At 44.2% G+C, this 13,424-nt stretch overlaps 1 protein-coding gene across 2 annotated transcripts in view; it reads right to left on the reverse strand.

The window, feature by feature from the left end:
- Positions 1-1,207, reverse strand: part of CHMP5 (charged multivesicular body protein 5) — a 36,504-nt gene extending 35,297 nt beyond the window's left edge. Inside the window, exon 1 of one of the 2 annotated variants that reach the window (XM_088476299.1) lies at positions 1,004-1,207. In XM_088476299.1, the coding sequence (XP_088332425.1) occupies positions 1,004-1,072 (69 nt within the window). In that variant the 5' untranslated portion in view covers positions 1,073-1,207. The remainder of the gene's footprint in view (positions 1-1,003) is intronic. The other variant, XM_088476298.1, reaches the window with a different exon arrangement.
- Positions 1,208-13,424: the final 12,217 nt, after the last annotated feature.

Raw genomic sequence — 13,424 nt, forward strand, 5'->3', positions numbered from 1 at the left:
GGGGGGGGGAACTACAACTGGGGCCACTGTTAAAAGGGCACTGCATAAGGGGTACCACTATTGGGGGCACTGCATGGGGGGGTACTACTGGGGGCACTATATAAGGGACACTGCATAGGGGGGACCACTACCGGGGGCACTGTAAAAGGGGCACTGCATAGGGGGGCGCCAAAAAATATACTCGCTTACCAAAAAATTTGGGCTAGGGCCGGCCCTGTCTGGATCTACACTATGTAGCTGGTGGGAGACAGTAACTGTGTATGTAGGTGGGATGTAGTCATAATCCCAGCGTGCGGGATGCCGGCACCGGAATCCCAACACCCATCAGATCCCGGCGGTAAAGTATTGGTTTTAGGTTTAGGGGAAGGATACCTATCGAAAGTATGTTATATTTAAAAAATAACCTGTTCTGTAAACTATTATGTACATCAGAAGTCACCTCGGACTCACTGCAAAAATGAGAAATTAGGTCTGGACAGTGTAGCAGTGTAGGCATGGCGGCGTTACACATATGTATGTTGTTTACGTGTGTAGCGTTTTAAACCCTGCTTTATAAACCAATGGTACAGGGTCTGTGCATTCCGGAATAGAATATGCAGATGAGATAATCAGACCAGCAGGAACACACAATGTAGTGGTTCAACAATAAAATCGGGATCGTCAGGTGACCTGAGAGCAGCAGGAGTCACGGTCACAAGACCAAAAGACAGGTCATCATCATCAGGAAGCGGCGGCTCTGTGCACACGGTAACCCTGGCAGGGCAGCCGCCGGGAGAACCGGACTATCAGGAAGGGCGACTATCCCGTGACAGCCACTGCTGCCGGTGAGCAGCATGTACCTAACCCCGGGAGCAGTCAGTGCTCCTAGTATTGCTGTGGTGACAGCGGGGTCTCTGGGAGTGACATTGGCAGCCCTGCCGCTGCTGTGCTCGCTACGGATGGGGGTCGGTCTACAGGCGGCGTCATTCCCCCGCTCCCCTATTGTGTCTGTGCGGCCACTTACACTCCCGATACAGTCCGTCAGGCTCGGCGGGGGCCCTTTCGGCTTAGACTTCCCAAAGATCCTGTTCATGTTGTTTGTGCCCGGTTGAGAGACAGAAAACCTGCTGTGCCTGTGCCGTACTACCCAGCCGCCCGGAGATCATATGACTCCAACCCCGGAAACAGGAACGAAACTCAGCGACTAGCGCCGGCCCCGTGACGTCATACCGCTCACTGCCCGGCCTCCCTCTACGTCACACCTTTGCCTGCCCCCGCCTGTGGGCCTCCTAATCAGCACTAGAGAGACAATAGAGTATTATGTGGGATATGTATAAAAGCTTGGCGAGAGATAATGTGGATGGTGATTAAGTTCCAACAAATCAGCTTCTGTCACTTTACCGGCTGTGTTTTAAAAATGCCAATTAGGAGCTGATTGGTTGGTAGTTTTTCTCTCTCTCCACGCTTTAATATGGTTGTGTGTATATCCCTTCAGTGAGTGTGCTGGATGTTACATGAAGTGAGGGCGGAAGTGCCGGTCCATGCCCCGACAGCGCCGTTATTTTGTCTCCACTATAATATATGGCCACCAATAGTAGCAATGTGTATGCTCGCGGGCCTGCTTTGCTCTCAACGCTTAGGGCACGGTGACTCGCTTTGCTCACCACAGGTTACTATTCCCACTCTATGGGCCTGATTCAGCACGGATCGCAATTGTAATCGCAGCTACATAATCGCACACAGTGCCGCTGCGAAAACATGCTGTCTGCCACTGCCCAGCCTGCATAGACACCCAGTACTGCTTTCTCACGTCCGTAATACCTCGCAGTCGAGCGTATACATTGGTAACATCGAAGAACATCGGCCCGTCACGCACACTTACAGCAGGTCTGACCCATCACACAAATTGCAAGTCTCATCGCACACAATAAGTACTCAAGCTGCGTAGGCAATCGCAGTGGCTAATTTATGCACGCCGCTCACAACGGTGTTCAGGCAGGCACGCCTGCATTTTCTGCAACCGCTTCCCCGTCACCACCCCCAAACGCTCACGGTCTGTCACTCACTCTGCAATGGATTCCTGTCTGCGTGCATAATCACTGTGCGATCGCTGCGCATGTGAATTTCATGCGCAGTGCGCAATAATCGTCCGATTTGCGTACACAGTTACAACTGCGATCTGTGCTGAATCTGTCCACGTGGATAGTAACTGATGACGTCAGGTTACATCTACTGAATGGGATATATCCACAACCGCTTTTATACATCTTCTATGTGTCATATTTCTCTTCTTTATTACAGGCTAGGGATGGCCATCGGTACCACTCCCATCGATGGTTACCATTGATGGGTGTTTTAGCTGGAACCATCGATTGTTAGCGTTATTCACCTCCGCTGTTGGGATTTCCTCCTTTCGGCCTCACGTTGTCTGGATTTGAAACGGCAGCTAAATAGCCGCCGGCTTTATAATCCCATTCCTATGTAACCATGACGTGCCTATTGCTAACATAGACCTACTTCTCATGTACAAAATGAATTATAAAAGTGAAAATAAGTGTTCCCAGAGTTGCTAATTGCACCTCTTTTCCAAGGACAATAAGAATTGTTTATGAAAATATTGGTAATTGATAATTTATCCTTGTATTAAATGTATATTTCCCTATAGATTGTATAAGGTCCTCTAACATTTATTGCCCTGTAGATTGCGAGCAGGGCCCTCTTACCTCTTTGTCTGTTATTGCCCTGTTATTGTTCTTTTACTGTTTTGTTCCCAATTTTGAGGTGCAATGGAATATGCTGGCGCTATATAAATGACTATTAATAGGCTTACCATACTATTCCTTTAAACCGGAACACTTAGCTGATTAAAACCGGGTGAAATGTAGGCTTGACGCCAGCCAGCCACAGAATCTGTGTAATTCATGAGTGTCCCGGTTTAAAGGGATAGTATGGTAAGCCTATTAATAAGTAAAGAAATAATTATTTGTGAATATAAGTATTGTTCTTTCTGGCCTCAGTTGGCCCGGCGACAGAAGCTGGGGCCCAGGGGCTCAGCTGTACTGGGCCCACAGATAAATGTAACTCTAACCTCTACCTGCGCCGTTACAATGATGATCAGCAGGGTGCAGGTATGTTCAGGGTCCGCTTGGGAAGACACTGTGTCTTGAACGTCTGGCACTGTCGTTGGCTGGTGCAATAGTTATTTTTTTATTTATTGTGTAACGATTCTGCCTTTGAACCTCTATACACCCCCTGCCTATACCTTCTGATATCCTGCCTATAAACCTCTAAGGATGACGCTGTTTTGCGTACGCAGTTATACAGTAAATAAAGACTCCAGACCTAGAACCTGTGGTTCCAAAGCACAAAGTATTATTCAAGTAAAAGTACAGTCAGTTATACGCTAGTTATAAGTACAATTTAGCGCAAAGGAATTATACAGACCCAAGTACAGTTATACGTACGCAGCGCTCTGGACCAGATGTGGGCATCAGCAAGAAACCCCTCGTCAATCAGCATTCAGCATGAAGACTAGAAACCCAGGGTCAGAGCACACATATTTATACCCCCCCAGAAATAGACAACACAATAGAGAAGTTTGTTGCTAATACCATTGGTCCTAAAGGAGAGGGCATATGTTACAAGGCATTTAACAGGTTGGTTCAAATAGACACAGTCCAGCCTCTAACAACTGGTGGTCTCTGGTTTCCCGCCTCATGCAAATCCTAACAGTTGGTCATATAATGTACATTTTGTTGCTTGAAGTCTCTGCGGTCCATAAGTTGAGAATGCATGTTGCGATCTCTACATCGATGTTACCGGAATACTGTTGAGAGAGTACGCATCAGTACAATACCAAACATGGCCTATTTATCACGTATAAAACAGTTACAAAATAATCTTTATTTCATAGCAATTATAGTAAATGTGCATACTTGAATCTTATATCTTAAAGCTTATGGAACTTTGTATGTGGATATGTAATGAGTGAGTATGTGGGGTTTGATGTAAAGATGCTAGTTAACTTGGGGCAGATGTGTGTGCATGAAGCTAATATTCTACGTTTTCATACAGGATCTTATGCATTCGCTAATATGCGACTAGTTAACTGCGCAATTGTGCGTATTAATGTGTGTATGAGAAATGGTGTAAGATGCAATCGCATGATGCTAATAGTAATATCGCCACATGTACTAAAGTGTGAGTTTATCTAAAATGGCGCTTGGGCGGCCATTCGCAAAATGGCGTCTTGCGATTTCATTTCCAAGATGGTGTCTTGCAGCCAGTCACAAGATGGCGTCGCTGCGATTCAATTTTAAACTGATCTTGTCTCAGCCAATAATCCAGTTTCGACATCCAGCTTCCTTTGATAGCGAACAACATGCTATCACAATCTGATTTTAAAATATAATCTTTAGGCTTACCTTTATATACTATTTAGTGTTATTATGGGATGGCACAAGGTGGTTCTTAATCCATCAATAATGTGTCTCTGAGTGGGGACATAAAACTACTATTATACGCACACTGCGGATCTTGGAAGATCATGTGAAAGGTGTGGGGATACACCAGTCCTATAAAGGCAGTCTTGAAGGGGAAATTTGAGACTTTACATTATCTGAGGTGTTTTAAAATAACATTTCAATAATACATTCTATGCATGTCTAAATATAATACATTAAATGATGGTATTTCCTAGTTCAGGGTTGTAATGCAGTCCTGTATTTACCTCAGTATTCATACTGACCACCATCATAATTTCGTTCTTTCGTTTTACTCTATTTTTACATTTTCCACACTTAAACACAATAGGAACACACCGTACACATATGCCAATTATTATGATGACAATCAGTATAAGGATTAAGAATTTGCCTATACTGGCGATCACTTCCTGGACCCATTCCCCTAGACCTGAGAACCATTTCACTGGGTTCAGCCATGAAACCCATCCTTCTATCTTCTCCCCTACTTCAGCCACTGAAGCATTATGGTTCTTACGAAACTCCCATTTTAGCTGCAGAATTTCATCCATCTTTCGGTCTATCACCTCCTTGGGGTCGCTGGTATCATTGGTGACATAGGTGCAACATTTTACTTCAAATTGGGTGGCCAAAGTTATGCAGTACCCTCCAGTAACAGCAGTTAAATAATTTAACACTAGCCTGTGTTGCACCAGTTCTTTCTTGTACGCTTGCAATTCTCTCCCTGTAACCTGAATGTGTCATCGTACATCTCGGTGATATTATCTATCAATTTAGCAAGTTCCTGAATATATCTAAAGTTTAATGTACCCCGAGCGATCCTGGTGGGATCCAATGCAACTAAAACTTGAAAGCCAGTTGTCTCACTAATTAACTGAGTGGCTTTGTGCACGTCACCAGGTATCATATTTCGTTTGCCTCTGTGTTCATATTGTGTGTGAAGATATTGTGACGGTGTGTTTTTATGTATACCAAGCATTTCAACATGTGTGAGGGTCATAACTTCTGGGACTACTCTTCCCGGGTAGCACAAACCTTCGGAACTCGGGTAGAGCCACTTATACGCTTTTCTTTCACATATAAAATATACATTATTAGGGAGAACATAAGGAATGGTATGCATCATTATCATTAAGCACATTTCCATTGTAAACAATCCTATTTCTGGGTCTTCCATCTGGTACATGCAAGTCTCTGGCTGTATTATTTTAGCACAATAACCATCTGGCACCTTACCAATAATTTCTTTGGTGGATCTCAATGCATACCGGTACCTAAAATGTCTCCCACAAGATTTAATTGAGCGTAACAGATCATGGTTTATGGACTCATTATCAGCTCTTTGTGAGAAGGTCATCGTCTGTTTATTCCCTGTCACTTCCCAACTCCCGGGTTTATTGGGGTTGGTTATGTTTAAACACAAAAGTGATCTATCTACTTGGAATTGATAGAGATTGAAATGAGGTGGTTTGGATGCCAATGTTTTTCCTTTTTGTAATTCTAAAATTTCCGTGATATTCAGCGGAAATGGCACCAACCCTACATTATGCTGTCCCTGTGGCACATGTGAACACACCCAGCAATCAGTTTGATTTAACACTTTGCCTACCATGCTATGATAATCCTCTAAAGGATACCCACCCCAGTACGGGTTATATTTAGGCTGGCACCGTTGGATACAGTTCTCATCAACTAGGGACCCACAAAGCTCACAAATACAGGAATCTTCAGACGATAAACCTCCACACTGTCCCCAAGTATCCGGAATAATAGCTCTCTTAACAATAACAGTACTAAGATTGGTCAGACACTGCCTTGATTGGCACTGCACTCCTTCTGACTCCACTCCATCAGCACTGCCATCAACTCCCCTCTCCACAATCGGTCCCCCTTCACAGAAACCGGACATTCCCGAACCGACCAGGATGGTAAGAGAACATGAAAATGAACACAGCAGGCCCGTCCATTGCCACAACAAGACCTGCAGATTTCTTTTAGTTCAGGTATCTCACTATGACCTTTTCAATCCTCCCGGAAAAGTTCGCGAGCGACAGGTCCACGCTATCAGCCTTGTCTCCGACTTGTTTCTCCACCAGTTGATTGACCTTTTTGCAGTGAGTGGAATTGACCCAGGTATCTCTCTCAGCCACCTTCAAAGATATAGTACTTGTCAGCAGCACCTGGTATGGACCTTCCCACCGATCAGTCAAACAACCTGAATGCAAGAAATTTCTGATCATAACATATTCTCCTGGTTCAACATCATGACAGTTAGTTTCATGCATATCATTGGACAACAATTTCAGTTTCTGCTGGTGTTGTTTCAACTGCTTACTCATTGATATAAGATACTTTACAGTTACCTCGTTGTTACCCTTCAATTCTTCCTGTGGGCTTATAATCAAATGATGTTGTCTATCGTACAGGATTTCAAATGGGGACAGATTTAGAGGGGGTCTAGGAGTGGTCCTTATACTATGTAGGACCAAAGGTAACGCTTCTAGCCATCCTAGTCCAGTCTCTGCCATGATTTTACTCAACTTATTTTTAATAGTCCCGTTCATCCTCTCTACCTTGGCACTGGCTTGCGGTCGGTAGGGGGTGTGAAGTCGACTATTAATACCCATCAGCTTACACATATTTTGAAAAACATCACCTGTGAAATGATGAGTACCCCTGTCATTCTCAATGATTTTAGGGATACCGTATCTGCATACAAATTCCTGAACTATTTTCTTGGCAGTAAACGCAGCAGTATTAGTGGCCGCTGGGTAGGCCTCAATCCAATTAGAAAATACATCAGTGCACACTAATACATACTTAAGATTCCTGCAGGGTGGTAATTGGATGAAATCAATTTGTATCACCTGGAAAGGTCCATCAGTTGGTGGAATGTGGGATGGTTCGGTAGGGATCGCTTTCCCTATGTTCTTCCTCAAGCAGGTCAGACAGGACATTATCTTTTTTGCTTGTGAAGAAAAACCTGGTGAGCACCAGTATGCTCTCACCAACTTGCACATACCTTGCTTTCCCAGATGAGTCAGACCGTGTGCTGCCTCAGCCATGCTGGGGTAATATGCCTTGGGGGCTACTGGCTTACCTTGTCCGTCCCTCCAGAGCCCGGAGGACTCTTGCCCACATCCTTTGGACTTCCAAATGGACTTTTTCTGAATTGAACACAAATTTTCCATCTCAATTAATTTCAGCATATCAATTGTTTGGAAAGACATAATTTTTTCAGTGGGAGAAAACATTTTTAACCCTGCTGCCCATTTTGCAGCTTCATCGGCTCTGTTGTTGCCTAGTGACACCGGGTCATCCTCACATGTATGGGCTTTACACTTGATTACTGCCACCGCTTTGGGCAGTTGGATTGCTTCTAAAAGATGTTTTATGTGTCGGGAATATGCAACTGGTGTGCCTGCTGTCATAAAATTTCTCAGACGCCATAGAGCCCCGAAATCGTGCACCACCCTGAAAGCATACCTCGAGTCAGTGTAAATGTTAGCAGATTTGCCTGCTGCCAGTTCACACGCTCTAGTTAGTGCTACTAACTCTGCCACCTGGGTTGAGTGAGGAGGACCAAGAGGTTTAGCTTCTATGATGTCTGTGTCATTTACAACAGCATAACCTGTACATAATTCACCTGTGTCTGCTTGTCTATGACAACTCCCATCTGTGTAAAAAGTCACATCTACATTCTCTAAAGGTGTGTCGTATATGTCAGGTCTAGCAGTAAAGGTCTTATTCAGATATTCCATACAATCGTGTGTATCACAACAACTCGTCTACTTCCACCCTTTGTACATCATGTTGTACATATGGTAGATACGTTGCTGGATTCAGCGTGCTGCAACGTTTAACAGTGATGTTTGCAGGTGCGATTACAGCTAGTTCCCATTTGGTAAACCTAGCCGAAGAGAAGTGTCTGGTTTGAGCAGAGTTCAGCAGAGCAGATACAGCGTGGGGAGTGTATACAATCATATCATGACCCAATACTACGTCCTCACTTTTACTCACCAATAGAGCGGTAGCTGCTACACTTCTCAAATAGGTGGGGAGTGATCTCACCACACTGTCCAATTGGGCACTGTAGTATGCTACGGGCCTACTGGCATCACCATGTTTTTGTGTAAGGACACCTGCAGCACAACCATCGGCTTCCGTACAATACAAATCAAAAGGTTTTTCATAATCAGGTATTCGCAATGCAGGTGCTTTTGTCAGACTATCCTTAAGATTAAGGAAAGCCTGCTCTGATTCCTCTGTGTGTATGACACGATCGGGCTTTGAGGAAGAGATTAAGTCCTGTAAAGGCAAGGCCAAAATAGAAAAACCTGGGATCCACATTCTACAGTATCCACACATTCCCAAGAAGGTATGAATTTGCTGTTGATTCTGCGGCAGTGTCATGTTCTGTATGGCCTGGATTCTATCAATTGTGAGATGTCTTAACCCCTGGGTTAGGCAGTGTCCCAAATATTTTACTCTGGATTGGCACGGCTGTAGTTTGTCCTTAGCCACCTTGTGTTCTGTATGCGAGAGATGAAACAACAATAGTTTAGTATCATTCAAACACGACATAAACGAATCAGAACATAGCAATAAATCGTTCACATATTGAATTAGAACAGATCCATTGGCAGGTTGAAAAGATTGTAAACAGTCGTGCAATGCCTGGGAAAAGATACTGGGGCTGTCTATGAAACCTTGGGGAAACCGTGTCCATGTATATTGCACACCTCTGAATGTAAATGTGAATAGATACTGACAGTCAGGGTAGAGAGGCACAGAGAAGAAAGCAGAACAGAGGTCAATGACAGTGAAATGGGTGGCATTTGGTGGGATCTGCATCAGGATGACAGCTGGATTTGGCACTACGGGGAATTGGCTCTCTACGACCTTATTAACACCTCTAAGGTCTTGTACCAGCCTATAACCCCTCCCACCACTCTTTTTCATCGGGAAGATGGGACTGTTGGCTACACTAGCTGTACGGACCAAAATTCCCTGTTGCAATAATCGTTCAACCCTAATTCTACCTCCTGTTTTAGTGGGTACTGGGGAATTTTGGAGCTTGCCTACCGCTTTTTAAATTTACCATTACGGGGCTTACGTTTGCCATTAATCCAGTGTCCTGTCCATCCTTAGTCTAAAGGGAATCTGGAATTTGGGACAACATTTGATCTATCTGGGATAGATTTTCATTTAAACTGGTAGAGTGATACATTATCCTTTGGGGAGTGTCCAACATATCCCGCACCTTGTGCGCAACTCTCTCGGGGATATCTAAAAATACACCATCAGGGGTGCAATATATAATACATCCCATCTTACATAACAAGTCTCTGCCCAGCAGGTTAGTAGGAGCCGCAGCAGCCAAAAGAATGCCTGGTATGCAACGGCCCAATAGTAACCTCTGTGGACTTTGTTAAAGGATAATGTTCCACTTTACCTGTTTCACCCATTGTTGGTACTGTCTCGTTGGTCACCTGGAAATTAACTGGAGATTTTATCACTGACCTGGTCGCCCCTGTGTCTACAAGAAAAGGATATTCAGTACCAGCTACATCAACCATCATGACCGCTTCTTCCCTAGTACTTCCCGTTAACCTGGCTATCTGTAGACTACAGGTATGACCTGACCCCTAGCATTGGCTACCATTCTCCAATAAAGCATTTACAGCCACAATTGGAGCTGGTGCCTGCTGGGCATTTGCTGTTCTCTGTGCATATCCCTTATGGGGATATCCAGGTACTCTCTGGTTTGGGGGTCCTACCCTTTTTACTCTGCAGTTTTTAATTAAATGTCCTGGCTGGTTACAATTAAAACATATTCGTGGATCGGATGAAGACACGGGTTGTTGTGAGGTCTGAGCAGGGGGAAAAGGTGGTGGATATGGGTAGAGATATGGAGGATAAGGGTATTGTGGGGGATATGAAGTTTGTGAGTAGTGTGGGACCTGTGGTTGTGTAGGGTTAGTAGAACAGAGCTGTGTTTGCTGTTGCGTGGGATTAGTGAGGGCATATAACTGTTCAGGTGTGTGTGTAGATGTAAGTGTGTCTGTTGGCTGTGATGTTACCGTCATTCCTTCTAGAGCTTGAATACTGACAGCCATTAGTTTTTCGCTCTGGGTCTCTCTCTTCTTTGAGATGTTCTTATCATGTTCTATGGTAGATTCAATGAGTGTATCTATTGTGACTCCCCTCCAGCCAGGTTGTGAGGTCTGAACCCGAGTCTTTAAGTTTTCCTTAAGACCGTCCATGAGTACCGTGACTATCATTCCCCTGTGGTGAGTGCTATCTTTAATATCTTCTATCCCAGTGTACTGGGTGATAGCCTGCAGAGCCCGGTCGCAATACTCTTCTGCAGATTCACTCTCCTTTTGCTTTATGGTGAAAATTTTGTTCCAGTTAACTACTACCGGAAAATATATACCCAATTGAGTTACAATGCGGGAAATGTTACCTTGGTTTACTTGGTCTGTTAAGGGAACGTCACCATCCAATACACAATCCGTGATAAATTTTGTCACGTCGGTATTACGTGGTAGACAGGCCCTTAACACCACACGCCAATCTTTATTAGTTGGCTCATGAGAACTACCCAAATTCCTCAAAATTTTTTGATATTTGGTAAGTTCATTTTTGGGATCAGGGAAATCATTTATGATGGAATTTAGTTCTGCTCTTGTCCAAGGACAATGAATTACCACTTCCCTCATGGGCACTACACCGTTCGCATCTGCATTTCCATTCGGAACAGTTATTGTCCGAAAGGGATGCAGACCGGTAGCGCTGCTACCTTTGACCTTGTTACCTGGCTGGGGGTTTAATCTGTTGCTGCTACGTATGGTATTAACAACTTCCTCTACTTGTGCAGAGGGTGTTAGCACTTCCCTTGCTGTTACCGATGGAGATTGCGGCACCACTCGTGATTGTTGTGGCGTAGCATCTATCATTTGTACAGCATGGGAAATGGCAGACATTACAATAGGCTCATCATCCACATCATGAACATTTTCTTTATAGTTGCTTAAGAGAGGGTACAAATTGCTTGTTACATTTTTATGGGTATTTTTGATAACTGTACTTGCACCTCCATCCACATAAGGTGGGGGTGGTGCGCGTGAACTGCTGGCAATACCTTCCGCAACGCTACCTTGCTGCATGTGCGCTCCATTTTGCGGCTCGCCCGCATTGCAATTCAGCGTCGTGGATGTATTGTCTGGAAATGCGCTCGCAACGCTAGTTTGCTTCGCTTGCGCACTTTTAAGCCACGCATGCCCTTCATGTTGCCACAACTTTAAACATTCATAATATTTGACCTTTTTCTCTCGGGAGTGCATCAGACTGATGTGATCCCGGACATTATCTAATAGATCTTTATCAAAACTACCAATTCTGGGAAACGGTCTAACACTCTCCATCGTCATTTTAAACCATACATCACAATACCTTATTGCATAAGTACCGTACTTAGTATGCATAATACGACGGGCCGATCCAAGCGGCGCTTCCATTAGCAGCACATCATTGTCTAACATCTCTATTGTTTGCGTGGCTCCCATTCTGAGACAACTCCTACGTTTTTCAATAAAGATTTAAACTGGTGAAAGACAGTCAAGATACTTTCACATAACTGCGAACGTCTTGGAAAAAAGGCGTATTCGCAAACCTTATGGAGGACTTCTAGACGCTTCCACTCACCTACAGAAGTAAAGGCCGCTTCCGCTCAGCAATCCCTTTTTGACTACCTTTCAACTGCTAGGGGGCAGCAAAGTACCCTTTGTGTTTCAGTTGATTTCGTCCACCAGCTCACAATCACAATCTAGCCAAGATTATGCGGTTCAATTATAGTGTTCAAATAAGCCTAACAGATCACACACATTAAACAAATAGAATGGTAGGAGAAACTATAGGCGCTTCTAAGCAAGCTGCAGCCCATTCAATAAAGATCTTCCCTAAAGATCTAAGCAAATATCCAATGTACAAAAAAAAAAAATTGAAAAAACAGCGCTGCTTGCTATGTCACACTATAACACTGATAAGGAAGATTAAAATACTTATCCGTATTAATTGAACTTATTTTCCCCTCCTATGATGTTCCTTTCCTCTTCTACCAAATGCTCCGGAAAAACATTCTCAGGAGGAGACAGCCGCACTGTGACAAACTGAGGCACTAATGCAGCGATCCCCGTGAGAAGGTCACTTTTCGGCCTGGAAGGTGACCTTCTCACAGAGATCTCTGCATGTGGTGTACACATCTGAGGTAGGTGTTGGAGTTTTGTATATCTATTGTGTGCATTTTTGGGATATGGACCCTTACCACCTCCACACCATTAGTGCCTCAGTTTGTCACAGTGCGGCTGTCTCCCCCTGAGAATGTTTTTTATATTTATACCCATGCAGTCATCTGTTTGACATAATTTTATACTATTAAAACTTTATTCTATGATTATAACTGCATCACTATCTATTCCTTATGGATTAATCGAAGAATGAAAGATATCCCAGGTGTTGAAGGTTGTTTAAAACCTGGAATGAAAGATACCTTTATGTGTGGAAAACCACTAGAAGCTTTGTGAGTACTGGTACGCTTTCTGCTTTCAAGCTCTCCCTGGGTTAAAGATACCTTTATATATTTTGGATCGCTTTATACAAGCGTAAGTCTAGGTGTGTTCAATGGACCTGGATTAAAGGGAATTGGTATGAAATACCGTCAGCCGCATGGCCGGCGGTTCGATTCCCGTCAGCGGCAGCCCGACAGAAGCAGAGTGCGACGCAGCGGAAGCCCGACAGCGCTGGAAATCCCGATCGTGGATAGGTAAGTATCCACTAACCTAACCCCCCTAACCCTCCTTAGGGGTGCCTAACCCTAACTTCCCCCCCAAGTGCGTAACCCTAATCCCCCCTCTAAGTGCCTAACTCTAACCACCCCCTTCCCCGCTGCCTAAACCT

This window comes from Taudactylus pleione, unplaced genomic scaffold, assembly GCF_031769625.1.
Source record: "Taudactylus pleione unplaced genomic scaffold, aTauple2 ptg000186l, whole genome shotgun sequence".
NCBI lineage: Eukaryota > Metazoa > Chordata > Amphibia > Anura > Myobatrachidae > Taudactylus > Taudactylus pleione.